The 16,219-nt window shown below is 30.5% G+C and overlaps 1 protein-coding gene across 6 annotated transcripts in view; it reads right to left on the bottom strand.

The window, feature by feature from the left end:
• The window catches only part of uif (sushi, von Willebrand factor type A, EGF and pentraxin domain-containing protein uif), a 92,525-nt gene that overhangs the window by 52,489 nt on the left and 23,817 nt on the right, over positions 1-16,219 (bottom strand). For all 6 annotated transcript variants that reach the window (XM_073966802.1, XM_073966807.1, XM_073966801.1 and 3 more), the window contains exon 2: positions 7,211-7,427. In XM_073966802.1, the coding sequence (XP_073822903.1) occupies positions 7,211-7,322 (112 nt within the window). In that variant the 5' untranslated portion in view covers positions 7,323-7,427. The remainder of the gene's footprint in view (positions 1-7,210; positions 7,428-16,219) is intronic.

The following is a 16,219-nucleotide window of genomic DNA, read 5'->3' as shown; positions in this document are numbered from 1 at the left end:
AAAAGAGAGAAATGGAAAAGCGGGAGTGTGAAAAAATCGAGATGTACAGGAGCCAGAATGAAGTCCGAAAATTCTACCAATGAGTGAAACATCAAACAGATGGCTTTGGTACAGGCACATCCTCCTGTAGAGACCAGCAAGGTAATCTGGTAACAGATACAGATAGCGTGCTCAGGATATGGAAGGAACATTTCTCCAATCTGCTGGTATCCAACAGTAGCGAAGACAATGATACCACAGATCCAATCCCAGAAGATGGTATAGAATGTATACCGCCCGGCCAAGATGAGGTAAAAACAGCAATCAACCGGCTGTAGAATAATAAAGCAGCAGGAGCCGAAGACTTACCAGCCGAGCTGTTTAAAACCGAAGGCGACGCGCTGATAAGGTGTATGCATCAGCTTGTTAGCACCATCTGGCAGGAAGAACGCGTACCCGACGATTGGAACCTGAGCATCCTGCGTCCCGTCCATAAGAAAGGAGATAAGACTTTATGCTCTAACTATAGGATCATAAGTCTTCTCCCTATCGCCTACAAAATAGTGTCAGGGATGTTCTGCGAACGACTAAAGCCCATGGTCAACGAAATAATTGGACCATACCAATGCGGCTTTAGACCTGGCAAGTCCACCATTGACCAGATATTTACCCTGCGGCAAATCCTAGAGAAGACCCAAGAGATGCAGATCGACACCTACTACCTTTTTGTCGATTATAAAGCAACATTCGACAGTTCCCTCCTATTAAAGGTTTTCCATGCAATGTCTGAATTTGGTATCCCCGCAAAGCTCATTCGGCTTTGTAAGATGACTTTAACTGATACTAGGTCCTCAGTTAAAATTGTAAACAACCTCTCCGAACAGTTCAGTACCAAAAGAGGTTTCAGACAAGGAGACAGCCTTTCGTGTGACATATTCAACATTTTGCTGGAAAAGGTAATACGAGATGCAAATGTCAAAAGAAATGGCACAATTTACACCAATAGCCACATGTTACTTGCTTATGCTGATGATATAGACATCGTGGGACGATTAGTAAAGGAAGTAACTGATACCTTTAGGAAGGTCGAAGCAAAAACTGCGAAAGTGGGTCTGGCGGTAAACGGCGAAGAGTCCAAATTGATGGTGTCGACGCGCAATGCGTCCATTGAGATCGGACCAACTGTTGAAGTTGGTTCCTATAATTTTAAGGTAGAAAAAGACTTTGTCTACCTCGGCACCGCCGTAAACACAACAAACGACATCAGTTGTGAAATAAAAAAAAGGAAGAAGAGTTGTATTGGCCAACAGATGCTACTATGGTTTAAGTAGCACGAGCTATATCAGCTATACAGAGACATGAATATAGTTAAACGTATCGAAATGCAACGATTGCGTTGGATAGGCCATATCATAAGAATGAGCGATGATGAACCCGCTAAAAAGGTGTATACATGCCAAACAGAGAGAAATTGAGATCTTTTCTTAGTTCGGTCTATGGAACAAATGTTCTGTAATGGGCCAGCTAAGTAAGTAAGTAAGATTTCTGTCGGTAAATCAAAAAATGAGGTAGAGAATCCGTCCGTTTAACTCTTTTTTAAATTTATTTGTTTATATTACATGGGTAAAAATGTGTTTATACCCTCAGCATTTATGCTAACGAGGGTATATACACTTTCATACGGGCAAAATGTGCCTCATCGAAATAATGGTTTTAGACCCCAAGTATGTTTGGACGAAATGTGTTTCAGATAATTTGGAGTCGATTGAGCAATGTCCGTCCGTCTGTCTGTCTGTCCAGGTGGCTGGAGCGCACGATAACTCTCGAACGGATCAACCGATTCGACCCAAAATTTGGCTTTCGTAATATTTTCTCCAGTTTAAGTTCGAAGATGGGCTATATCGGTCCACTCCTTCCGGTACCTCTCCCACAAAAGTTCGAAAATGTTCGGAAAATTTGTGTGCACGATAACTCTTGAAGAAAGTAACCGATTTGACCCATACTTTGCAAATCGTGGAATGTCTACCAGACTTAGATGAGGTTCCAATATGGATTCAATCGGTCCACTCATTCGGGTACCTCCAACACAAAATTTCGGATAAGTTCAGTTTAGGGCCTGCTCTCGAATCGCTTTGATTTTTGTTTTAGAAACTTGTTTTCACTGCCCCCCATAGGACGGTACAAGTTTCATCAGGCGCAAGTCCATACTTCCTGAGAAAATAGCCTGAAAGTTGCACAAAACCCTTATCACACCTTGTGAGGTGGATGGAGCTCAAGATAACTCTCGAACGGATCTGCCGATTGGGTCCAAAATTTGGCCTTAATAATATTTTGTCCAAACATAGTGTAAGTTCGATGATAAGCCATATCGGTCCACTCCTTCAGGTACCTCCCCCACAAAAGTTCAAAAATGTTCGGAAAAATTTTTCGTACGTTAACTCTTGAAGGGAGTAGCCGAATTAGTCCATACTTTACACATCATAATATATTTACCTGATATAGATCAGGTTCAAATATGGACTATATTTGTCCACTCCATCCAGTACCTCCCACACAAAATTTCGGATAAGTTCATTTTAAGACCTGCTATCGAATAACTTTGATTTTTGTTGAAGCAACTTGTATTAACTGCGTCAATTACGATGGTAAAAGTTTTTTCAGGGACAAGTCCACACTTTATGAGCAAACAGCCCGAAGGGTGAAAAAACCCCCTACGGCACCATATGTAGTGGCTGCAGATCCACTTCCATAATGGTCAATGTCGATCTATTCCTTTAAGTATCTCCTCCGCAAAACTTTTGCTCTTTAATACTAATCAACATTTTTGTCAGTTTATACGCCGACAATTTTTAAACTCCCTATATACATAAGTTTTTTTGGAAAAAAATTGTTTCAATATATACAGGCTAAGGGTATATCTCTGTCGGTTAAGCCGACTGATACTTTTTTACTTGTTTTTATAAATTGGAACATATGAAAATTCAAAAACTCTCATATCCTGTTGCATAATATGAAAAAGCTCAAAATTTTAGAAAGAATTTTAATGTTTTTAATGCATCGGAAAGCTGTGTCTAACAAAACAAATTATGAAAATATGTCTATCCATTCAAAAGTTACAGAGTTTGGAACACGAACAAAACCGATTTTGAACCATTGTGCGCTGTAAACTTATTTTGTCACATTTAACAAGTAAGAATGGCGTTAAGTTCGGCCGGGCCGAACTTGTTATACCCTCCACCACAAGTTGTATTGAAGTAAAATGGAATAATTAGTTTCCTTTCCTTAATACTAAATTTCAGAAATTTCGGTAAAACAATGTGAGGCACCATTCTATGGGGGCTATTTCAAAACTTCGATCTATACCGACAAATTTCTGACGGAAAGTTTTTAGGCTCAAAAAAGACTAAATACCAAATTTCCTATATTCCGGTAAGAGAATGTTGTTAAAACTTAAAAAATACCGAAAATCAAGAAGTACGCTTCTATGGGGATATAGGAAGATGTGGACCTATACTGATAATACTCTTCTGGAATATTTTATAACTCTTGAAAGACGAAATAACGAATTTCCGCCATTTCGGTTGGTTATTGACGTCACAATCTTCAGTATTACGAAAATCGGGCCGTACCATTCTATGGGGGCTATATCAAAACATGGACCTATACCGACGATTTTTAGTCAGAAATGGGGCAATATGAAAGCGTGGACCTGTACAGACATATTTCTGGCGAACAGTTTTATATCACATTGAAGACTAAATACCAAATTTCAGCCATTTTGGTGGAATATTGAAGACACAACCTTCAAAACACGAAACATCGGGAGGTACCTTTCCATGGGAGCTATATAAAGGCGTGAACCTATACCGACAAATTTAAAGGGGAAGTTTGAGTACCCCCAACGAAGTCTAAATACCAAATTTCAGCCATTTCGGTGGAATATTGAGGCCACAACGTTCAAAATACCGAAAATCGGGAGGTACCGTCCTATGGGGGCTATATGAAGACATGGACCGACACCGACAAAATTCTGGGAGAAAGTTTTGTACCCCTAAAGAAGACTACGTACCAAATTTCAGCCATTTCGGTAGGATAATGAAGCTAAAACCTTCAAAATACCGAAAATCGGGAGGTACCATTCTATGGGAGCTATATGAATGTGTGGACCGATACCGACAAAATTCTGGGGGAAAGTTTTATACCACAAAGGAAGACTACGTACCAAATTTCAGTCATTTTGGTAGGATAATGAAGCTAAAACCTTCAAAATACCGAAAATCGGGAGGTACCGTTCTATGGGGGCTATATGAAGGTGTGGACCGATAACGACAAAATTCTGGGGGAAAGTTTTATACCCCTAAATAAGACTACGTACCAAATTTCAGCCATTTTGGTAGGATAACGAAGCTACAACCTTAAAAATACCGAAACTCGGGAGGTACCGTTCTATTGGGGCTATATCAAAACGTGGACCGATATATCCCATTTTCAATACCAATCATCCTGCAAGTAATACAAACTTCTGTACCAAATTTTGACTCTCTATCTTTAAAATTGCGAGCTGTATCTTGATTTCAACAGACAGACAGGAGGGTATACAAATTAGGGATCTATTAATGGTACATTTAGGTCCACAATTTCTAGTTTTATAGTTTTTTTTTGTACGGTCATAGGCTGAGGATATTTAGCTGTCGGTAAAGCTGATGTATTCTTATTTATTTTGTTATTTTCATCGACATTTAGTGCTTTTATAAATAATTATTTTTTGTGAGATGCCCTCATTAAAATAATTATGTCGTTTGGTTTGTAAGTAGTTAAGGCTACAGAAATTTAGGACTTTTGCCAATCGTTATTAAGTAATGGGATTTTTCTGTTATTAACTGGATTAATGTTTGTTTGAGACCATTATTTCATATTGCAAACAATTTTAGGCCAAATTATCTTATCCCAAACAAATGTTCCCTTTTATATATGTAATAAATCTTTTATGAAAATAGCTCAATGTATTTTATTGCTCTATAAAGTTTATAAGAACTCCATAAATTTATGATTTTCTCTTCCCCAAAACTGTCTCTCTCTCTCTCTCTCTTTGTACTGTTGAACACATGCAATTAATCTTACTTGACTTACTTAAAACATTTCTTTCTTAGGTTTTTTTGTTTTCTGGCCATAAACTAAGCCAAACACTAGAACATGAAATAGCAACAACAATAACAACCAGAATGCTTGTAGTTTTTAACGGTTTTATTCATTTCATTTCATGCTAAGCATTTGCAACACTTGTTAGTGGTATATATGTACATATGTATGTAAGTATCTTTATGTACATAAACAATAACTCTAGGCATAGATAGATGTTGGCGTGAAAAACGTATGTATACAAATATCAAAAGAATTACTTATAACCAACAACCAAACCAGCCAGCCGGTTAGTCAGCTATCGAGCCACCCAGTCAGTTAGTTGGTTATTTATTTTGTTGCATTTTTATTATATTCTCTCTTTCTGTGAATGATCTGGCATGCAATAATCTTAAAGTAGTTTTTATGTAGTGTGTTTTCCTATATGGCTTGACTAGTTTTTGTGTCTAAAAAAGAGATGTAGAATTTTTCATAGATGTTTTTTTAAAGTTATAGAGTTTCTTCTTGTTTGCTTATTATAGCATATTAAATAATTTCCCGATTTCATTACGGTAATTATAGATGAATTATATTTCTTCTTCTCTGATATGTGGCTGATAAAACACGTTCTGAGGAGGACAAATTTCATGCTTGCATGGAATAGCAAATATTTTGCAATAACTTGCAAGTTGTTATTTTCAATGTCAAGAATGTATTTTTGTTTGATATTTTATTCGTAAATATGATATTTCCTATAGCATTGTGAAAGTTGTTGGTGGAGTTTTGTAGGCCAAAGAGAAAAAATAAAAATGTTTAAATATCGAATGGCATTGTGAGACCGATACAATGAAAAATTGTAATGTCTTCCAATTCTTTTTAAATAGACCGGAAAAAATGTTCCAAGCATATTATAGGATTTGCTCTATATCTCCTTCGCAAAACTGTTTATAGCATCATCAATCAAAGGTTAACGGAGTTCGTTAAAAAATTTACTACAATTTTTTTATATTTTCAGCAATACAAGTGATAGCATATGCAAAATGGAACTTATTTTGAAATTATTTAAAAGCCCTTTTACAGTCTATACCCCATTTTTATGATCTTTTTTGATTGTCTTAAATCGTTAAATTCCTTTAATTATTATTGCAACTATATAAAATTTCTTACAAAATAACAATGCAACAATCATTACTGAACTCATGAGTCTAATAAAAAATTAACTTTTAATTATACATTTAAACAATGTAAATTTGTAACATATCTCCAAGCATGCCTACCCCTCTACTATTATTATTCCAAATACGTGTACGTCTTACTGCATTTTTCAACATATTTTCAAAAAATATGTCTTATAATTGGGTCACACTACTTCAGTGCATACATACATGCATATATGGCACATAAACTAAAATAAAACTCCATTGTTAATATTCCTCTTAACCGTCACTCCATGGCAACAAATCAGACTTTTGCAATCACCGTTGTTGTTGCTGTTACATTACAACAAAAAACGTTACAGTTTTTACTTCTTTCTACTTGTGTTGTGTCACACTGCAGTGTAACATTTAAATAACAAAACAAAAAAACAACACCTGACAATGCAGTGCCTTGCAGCGCAGGAAAATCAATTATTTCTTCAAGTCTTTAAATCAATCGAAAAATATCGAAATGACGAACAGAAGAAAGAAATACCAAACAAATTGCTCAAAACCCACTATTAAATATAACGAACGGCAATGGGGTGCATAAAATGCAGGTGATTATCATATATTACACCTGCATGCGGACATTGCTCACTGCACCAATGTAATATATTTGTTGTAGATGTTTTTTGTAATTTAGTTTATTGCTCTTTGTTTGGAAATCACCAAAACACGGTATGTGCATAAGGTGTTGGTCAAGAAGACACAACCATTGGACCATAACAAAATAAATATTTAATTTCGTTTCAAAACTAACACTCTTTTATTGATTCCACGAAAATGTCAACCAACCAAAGTGTTTTTGTTAATAAAATGTAAATGTTTATTTGTTCAACCTGCCAAAGTTTTGTTAACTTAACTCTTAACTTTGTTAATAATATTTAAATATATTTATATTTTGCAAAACTTACCATTTGGACATGAAAATACATCATCGGCTGCCTTAACACTACAACAGCTTAACAATAACAAACAAATGAAAGCGGACAGCCATTGTAAACTGGCCGCCGTCAAGCTCCCCATGATCGCAACACGCCCTTATATTCTGTTTTTTCTTTTAATGGAAACCGTATTTTATTAACGTTTTTTAAATTTTGTTTGCAAATTCAAACACTAATTGTAATAGAACTGTAAAGAGAAAGAAGAGCAAAAATAAAATTATTAGTAAAATGTTGGTTTTAAATTAAAAAATAAATTGGGATTGTTTAAAAAGTAATAAAAATTATAGATTGAAAAATTAGAAGAAAAAAAATAAAAATTAAAAAAAAACTAAATATAATATAAATATTTAAATACAAAATAATTTATAATTCGTTTATACAAGCAACATTTTAATACGTCCCTTAACAGAAAATTTAGATTTTTTTAATAAATAAAAACATATAATAAATAATGTAAAATTTAATAAAATAATAAAAAAAATAATTTAATATGTCGATGATCTCCACATCAAATAAAATATATCTAAAATATATAATTTACAAATTTATTAAAATAATGAATAATAGAAAATAACAGAAGCCCAATGAAATATTTTTTTAATTTTCTATATTTTTTCCAATATATAAAAATATTGAAAAAATTTGTAGAGAACATTACATATTTTTATTATTGCACAAACAAATAACATAAAAACCGAAATTAAGCTGAATTAGTTTGCAAATATTGTCTTAATTAAAGTATTAACAATTTTATTATATTTTTTAATATTTTTTTAATTACTAAAAATTATAAAAATGTTTACACACATATATGTATATTAATATGTTATTTTTAAAATTGTATTTGAAATACTATTAATTTTACTTAAAAATGTCGATGATCTCCACATCAAATAGAATATATCTAAATACTTAATTTAATAATTAATAATTTTAAAATAAACAACAAATAAAAATGACAAAAAGTGTTGTATTAAATAAAGGTTTTAAATATATCTTATTAAATATTTAGAATATTTTTTTTTTTAATTTATTTAAAACAATTTTATTAACAAGTAAAAAAGTATCAGTCGGCTTTGCCGACAAGATATACCCACAGCCCCACACTTTTTTCCCAAAAAACGAATGTATTGAGGGGTTTTCAAAATTTTGGAAGTATGAACCGCTAAAAATATGGATTTGGATTAAAGGAAAAAACTTTGCGGGGGAAGAGGGTCTTATTTTAAAAGTCATTCCTCTCGACAGATATCGAATCCGCTTGTCATTTCTGTTAGAGTTTAGTATCAGGAAACATATGCTTGCCCAATTTTGAACATAAACTAAGTTTGGACAACATATTTTAAGACCCAAAGTTTGGATCAAATCGGTTGCTCCGTTTTGTGAGTACCATACCGCTGGTACCATTTTAGCAAATCTTAGAACCTGTTTGAATTTTGCACAAAATATTACGACTGCCAAATTTTGGACCTAACCGGTTTATCCGTTCCATTCTCTACACATGGTGCCATAGAGGGGTTTTACAGCATTCGGACCGAAATTTTATATGGGAGGTACCCGAAGGATTGCACCGATATAGTTCATATTTGCACTAGATCTATGTGTGGTAGAAATATTACGATGTGCAAGGTATGAATCAATTCGGTAAGTCTCTTCGCGGGTTATCGTGCACATAATTTTTGCACAAAATTGTGAAATTTTGTTGGGAAGTACCCGAGGGATTAAACCGACATGGCCCATCTTCAAACTTAAAGTAAGTTTGGACAAAATATTATGAGAGCCAAATTTTGGACCAAATCGCTTAATCCATTCGATAGTTATCGTGCGCACCAGTAGACGGACAGTCGGACGGACATTGCTAAATCGACTCCAAATTGTCTGAAACGGATTTCGTCCAAACTTACTTGGGGTCTAAAACCATTATTTTGAAGAGGTACATTTTGCCCGTAAATGCTGAGGGTATAAAAAATATTTTTAAATAAAAATTTTTAAATTATAAAATAATTAAAACAATAAGATGTTTCTTAAATAAGAAATAATAATATTAAATATTGTTGTTGTTGTTGTTGTAGCAGCTAGAAACCTACATATAAGCATAGGTTTTTTGCTGGGTTGGCAGCCGCTGGCCGAAACACAATGGTTTCGGGTCAATCCGGTACGAAAGAACCCGCTGCCGTGGGATTGTCGTTTTAATCAGTTTTTATATTTTTTAAATAATAAATATTATTTTAAATAATAATATTTTTTTAAATAATGAAAATATCCATCTCAAAATGAATATACAAAAAATTTAAAATAATTAATTCAATAATTAATTAGAATAATTAATAATTGTAAAATATTTATGTATATTAGCAACATTACAAAAAATCAATATAAATCAATAAAAAATTAATATAAATTAAATATTTAAAAAATATATTTTTCTTATTTTACAAATTGTTATTAAAAAAAAAATATATATATATATATTTTTTTTAAATATTTTTAAAATATGAAAAATGAAAACAATTAAATTTTAATTTAATAAAATGTATATAAAAAAAAATAATTATATAAGTATTATTGTTTTTATTTTATATAGTTCTAAATAGTCATTCTAAAATATTTTTTAACATTTTATTTTTAAATCTTTATGTATTTATTTCATCTTATGTTCATATTGTGTTGTATTCAAACATTTGAATAACAACAACATTTTTTATTATTTTTAATTTTTTTAATTATTTTAAAATTAAATTTAAATATTTGTTATTGTCTTTTTAGGACGAAGGCCATTATTTTATGAAAGCTTTTAATTAATTATTTGAATTAATCGAGCTAAAATTTAATTTTTTATATAAATATTTCGTTTTAAATATTTTAAAAATCTGTTTATTCTATTTTATTTTAAAAAATTGTTTTAAAATTTAAAAACGATAAAATTTTGAAAACATACAAAGAGTATATAAATATAATAAAAATAAATATAATAAATTAAAATGTTATAATAAATAATTTTACAATATATAACAAATTACCAAAAATGTTGGATAAATTGTAATATTATCTTAAAAAAAAATTTGATGGTGATATTAGAACTGAATAGCCGTATTTCTTACTAAAACATATCCCTGAACATGATTACCGACGGCAATCGAAATAGCAGATAAATAAAGAATTAAAACAAAAATGAAAAACTTCGTTTTTTAATTACCTAAAGCCAAACAATATAAAACTAAAAAGTGAATCTCTTTAAAAAATATTAAAAATAAAACTTTTTAATATTTAGTTCTATTTTCAGTTTTGTTATTATAAAGTTTAAAAATATTAAAATTAGATTAAACATATCCATGAAAAATGATTTAAGTTTTGTTTTTTTTTATTTTAGATAATAAGTAATTTATTAAAGAAAGACAAAAAACCGAACATTGGTGGGAGGCGTCGTTTTTTATTGGGATAGCTAATTCAATTTTGTCTTTTCAAAATAATTTGGCTTAATCCCATTGTTGTTGTTTTATTATTTTAAAACAACTAATTTATTAGTGGAAAAAGATTGGCATTGTTCGCCAAGGGGTAAGGCAAGGAAGACTAGTTTCGATCCACGCCACTGGATCTCATCAGTTCCCTTGTTTCTTGTTTGTGGATATTCTCCACCGAAGTTATTTTTCAATAACTTCTTCAACAAGAAACTTTTTATACCCAAACATCAATCGTCAGCTCGAAGTATAAAGGTGTACAAAGAAAAAACTTCAATGACAAGTTTTTCTTTGGCAACTTAACACAACTCCGACGAAAATTTCTCATTGAAGTTTTTTCTTTGTTCACCTTTATACTTCGAGCTGACGATTGATGTTTGGGTATAAAAAGTTTCTTGTTGAAGAAGTTATTGAAAAATAACTTCGGTGGAGAATATCCACAAACAAGAAACAAAGGAACTGATGAGAGCCAGTGGCGTGGATCGAAACTAGTCTTCCTTGCCTTACCCCTTGACGAACAATGCCAATCTTTTTCCCCTAATAAATTAGTTGTTTAAAAAAGAATAAAACAACAACAATGGGATTAAGCCAAATTATTTTGAAAAGACGAAATACAAAAAATGTAGAGATCATTATAATATTTGATATTTTCTTTATAAATTTTTTGGTATTTTATTTCTAAAAATTTCATTTTATATATTGTTTTTTTATTTAAAAATAAATAAAAAAATTAGGATAGAGATATTTTTTATTTTTGTTATAAATAATTTAAAAGTATAAAAATACTAGATAAGAAATATCCATTATCATTACATAAAATAGAAAATAAAACAATAATTTATTATGTTTTCAATTTTTGTTTATTTTATATAATAAGTAATATATTTAAGACATGCAGAAAACGTCATAATTTTGTAAATCATTATTTTTATATATGTCCTATATAAGTTTCTATTATTTTATTTTTTATATTTGTTATTCATTAATAAATAATTTAAAATTTTTGAAATAAAAACATTAAGAAATGTATATAATCTCTAAATAAAAATAGAGAATAAAAAATTACTATATTTTATTTTATTATCTTGTAAAAATATTAAAAAAAAGTTATTCATCTTATTTATTTATTTGTGTAAATTATTTTCTTGTAACAAATGAATTAAACAAAATCGAAAAATAATTTTCATTTTACATTTCCTTTTTTTATTTTTTTTACCAGAATATAAAACATTAAAAATAAAATAAAATTATATCTTTATATTTTCTATTTTTAGACTATATATGTAAATTTCTTATTGTTTTTTTCTAATATTTATAAATTATTTATTAATTAATAACAAATACAAAAATTAAAATTGAGAGACCAAGATAATTTTTAATACTTCCTATCAGAAAGTTTATTGTTTTATTTTTAAAAATGTATTTGATATATTTAATTTACAAATATAAAAATATTAGAAATACATTTATTTTATTAAATAATTAACTTAAAAATTATTTAAAAATTTGATGCATTTTGTATAACTCGAAAACAAGATCAGACACTTGATTTTAAATATATACATAAATATATACAAATAATAAAAGTTGTTGAAATAATATGAATTTATAATATTCCCCATTAAAAATTAAAAAAAAATATTTTTAAAATTTTTTTAAATGTTATTAGAAATATTAGTTATTTCATAATAATTTAATTTAAAAGTATACAAACAAGTACTAAAAAACATTTATTTATATCTATGTATCATCTCTACGTAAAATATAAAACAAAAAAAAATAGTTTTAATAATTTTATTTTTTATAACAAATAAGCATATAAAATTTTTCAATATTTCACACACAATTTATTTACTTTACTTATTTTAATGTTATTACAAATATTGTAAAAATATATAAATCAAGATATCCAAAAAAACTAAAAACAAAATCACACACACACATATTTTCCATATATTCATTGGAAAACTTATGGACAACTGCAAAACAAAAATCATAGCAAATATTTCAGGAATGTAATCCAATACATTTTTCACATAGCATGGCAGTCGTCTGTCCGTGTAAAAACACACAAAACTTATTCAAATGCGAAGGCTAAACGAACAGTTAGTTTTGTTTTTTGCTAACGTCTCTCTGTCTTAGTACTAAAATTACTTACAATCGCTAAGCAACTCGTCAGGCAGCATCACTTACGCTCCATTGTTTTGACAATATTCACACATTACTGAGATATTTTCTAAGGTATCTGATTTCAAACACAAAAAAATTCTGACTGAAAAAAAAAACTACATAACGTAATTCACTGGAAATTATGCGTTTCATGTTTTGATAATAATAATAACAACAACTATTGTTGTTGTTGTAATCGAAGGGTTAAATTTTTGGTGGAGGAGAGGAATTTCCTATAGAATTTGTAATTGAAAAGGTTCTATTGGACTTCAAAAACAAGATATCGGAAGACGTAGACATATATAGCGTCTATAAATCTAAACGACTAGTAGAGGTACAACCAGCTATATGAAGCCAAAATTTAAATATTTTTCTTATATTATACACAGGAAAATATATGCAAAGAACAACAAAAATGATCATGCTGCACAAATTCTCAGCATTAAAAAATGAAGTCAATTAAGAACAATTTATTTCAAAAATGGGTATTAACCAAAATTAAGGAGTTGTTCTAGCCAAAAGATTGCAACATCACTGCTGAACAAAGAAAAATGATTAGCAAACATAACCTGGGTGGGTGTATCTGAAGAATATTAGCACATGTTCGTAATAAGCTACTAACTTAAAAAAACAACAACAACATTTAATTATTTCTTTCCGCTCTTTCCCAAAATTCATAACCCTGACTCAATCACCTCCTACACATACAGGCGTCCATACCCAAGCAATGCTTTGATAGATAAGCCAACAATTTATGAATGCTGTTTAATGCAAGATTCAAAAATATTTGAATATTTTGTTGTTTTGTATTTTCAAGCCACCAAAAAAAGAAACAACATTCTTAAACAAGATTTTGCAATTTGCTCACAGCCAGACATTCCACATACCACAAGTTAACAAATAGGGTATGGAATATAGCGTCTATGCTAAACAGAAAAAAACTTTACCGCTCATATGCTTGACACAGAACGTGGGAAATCAAAAAAAGTAGACAAATGACAACGACGCACCTTAAAGCATTGTTAACCACAAAAACAAACACTCGCATATGCACAGGGTGACACGCAGCTGCCTGGAGGGAGGGGATTTTTATTTGCCATTTGATGTCTTAACAGGTAGAGGTGAGCTATATCAGATAACACCACAGCACTCTAGTGGCTTATTACTGGAAGCTGCAAGTTGAAGATGTTGTTAGCTTTGTAATAAAATCAAAGCCATACCTGTTCGCATATGGCTGGAGAGTGATATGTATATTCATATGTTTGTACTTATGTACAGACAGACATTCAAACACATGTGAATGTAGCATTGTGTACAATTATTTTCTCTGTCAATAAAAAGAAACAAACATACTACACTTTCGTATGAACTTTCACTTTATCATCATCGTTGTTGCTGTTTGTTGTCGTTGACGTCGTCAAGAAAGCCAACAAGCCATCTCCTCAAAATGCGCGCTCTTGGCTTACACCAGCTCCACCATACCGCAACTAATCATCATCCACATACCACATCCCAGCACACACCATTCAGTTTTGGTATGGGCCATTTTGTGTCTGTCCTTTTCAAAAGCAACAACCGGTCGTTGGGTGAGTTTTGCCTTTTTCCACATTTGTTTGTTGTTGTCGTTGTTTTTGTTATTACATTTGGTTATAACTTTTTTGGACAACACATTAAAAGTGCATTATGTTGCTTTGGCTGCCTTTGATTAAACCAAAAAAAAAAAACAGCAACAAACAAAAACTAAGTTTCCCTTGTTTGTCTGCCACAAGCAAAAGTGGCATAGTCGCCGCCACACCAAAAGCTGCCTGAGTAGCCAAGCGAAAACCAAAAAATCGCCAGCACCAGTTATAATAACAAAAAAATGTTTGCCATTTTTAATTTTTTTTTTTCGCTTAAAAAATGCCAAACATTTTCAAGTTGTTTTTTTATGTTTTGTTTGTTTTTGTTGTTACTGTTGGTGGTTTGTCTCCTGCTTATTTTGGTGGTTATCATTTTTTTAATAATAACCAGTATAAAATTGTGAATGTATGCATGTTTGGTTATTTTTTGGCCATACAGCAACAAGTCTGGGAATTATGAAGATGTTGTTATATGAAGAGTTAACTGAAGGGATATGAGACATACATATCGTCATGTAAAGTGCGCCAAGACATAACTCTCAAAGGGTTAAGGGTTATGTCTTAGGGCATTTTAGGTGAATGATTTCAAACGCCTTGATGTTCAAAGTTGTTTTTTTCGTGTCAAAACTACACACCCCTTCCCTCTAAAACAGAGTGCGTGGATTTTCACTTATATGAATTGTGTGTGTGGTGAGAGGTACTCTCACTGATGATGCCACTTGTGCCCCTTTTTGTCAATAGATGCTTTAATAATATCTTCCATATTTTATTAAAGAAAAAAATGTCCTACTCTCTTCGAATACACACAAAAATTTCGAGCATATCTGATCTAGTGGTATCCTTAACTCTGTTTGACATCTCAACAAATCGACACTAACGTATTATTATTTCGGATTATGTACTTCTCTTCAATGCCCTGAACATCCAAGATTAATCTCATATTGATAATCTTGATCATATTTTGAGTTTAATTGCACTACATCCTTTTTTCCGAATACGGAAACCATTCCATTGTTATGTAAAAATATAAATTCACCTCACTAGAATGTTTTCAAATTATCACTAATATATATTTGTTGTATACAAATGATTGCCAACATTTTCCTTTGCGATTTCCATTAATTTCACCTCGTGGTGAGTTTCTATAGAAATTCACCACACTCAATTTTTTATTGAATATTACATTTAACAACTATTGATACTCCATAATATGAAGAAAAACTTTTTTATAGCATTATTTGACATTTTTAGCTGTGGTGAATTTTTATTTTCCACCCATAAAGCATGGAAATGTCATAGAATTAACGTATAAAATCGAATGAATATTTTAAATTTAAAATAAATTATTACAATTTGTGAAATTTCTTATTTTTTTATAAAATAATTTAAAATGTTTAGCTGTGGTGAACTTTTATTTTTCACACAAAAACATGGAAATGTCATAGAATTTTTATTAAAAAATCTATGAATATTTGTACTTTAAAAAATACTAAAAATTTCAACTAGTGGTGAGTTTCTATAGAATTTCACCACATTCAATATTTTGTTGGATATCGAATTTTAACAACAATTGCTACTCCATATTATGGAGAAAGACATTGTTTATAGCATATTTTGAATTTTTTTAGTTGTGGTGAATATTTATTTTTCACCCAAAAAAAACTTAAAAATGTATATAAAAATTCTATTGAATATTTTTAATTTAAAAAATGCTGCAATTTTTAAAATTTGGTGAA

Source organism: Musca autumnalis, unplaced genomic scaffold (assembly GCF_047663935.1).
Source record: "Musca autumnalis isolate F117 unplaced genomic scaffold, ASM4766393v1 scaffold_2, whole genome shotgun sequence".
NCBI classification, from domain to species: domain Eukaryota; kingdom Metazoa; phylum Arthropoda; class Insecta; order Diptera; family Muscidae; genus Musca; species Musca autumnalis.
Note: the sequence above shows the minus strand (reverse complement) of the source record. Positions and strands in the feature narration are given on the sequence as shown.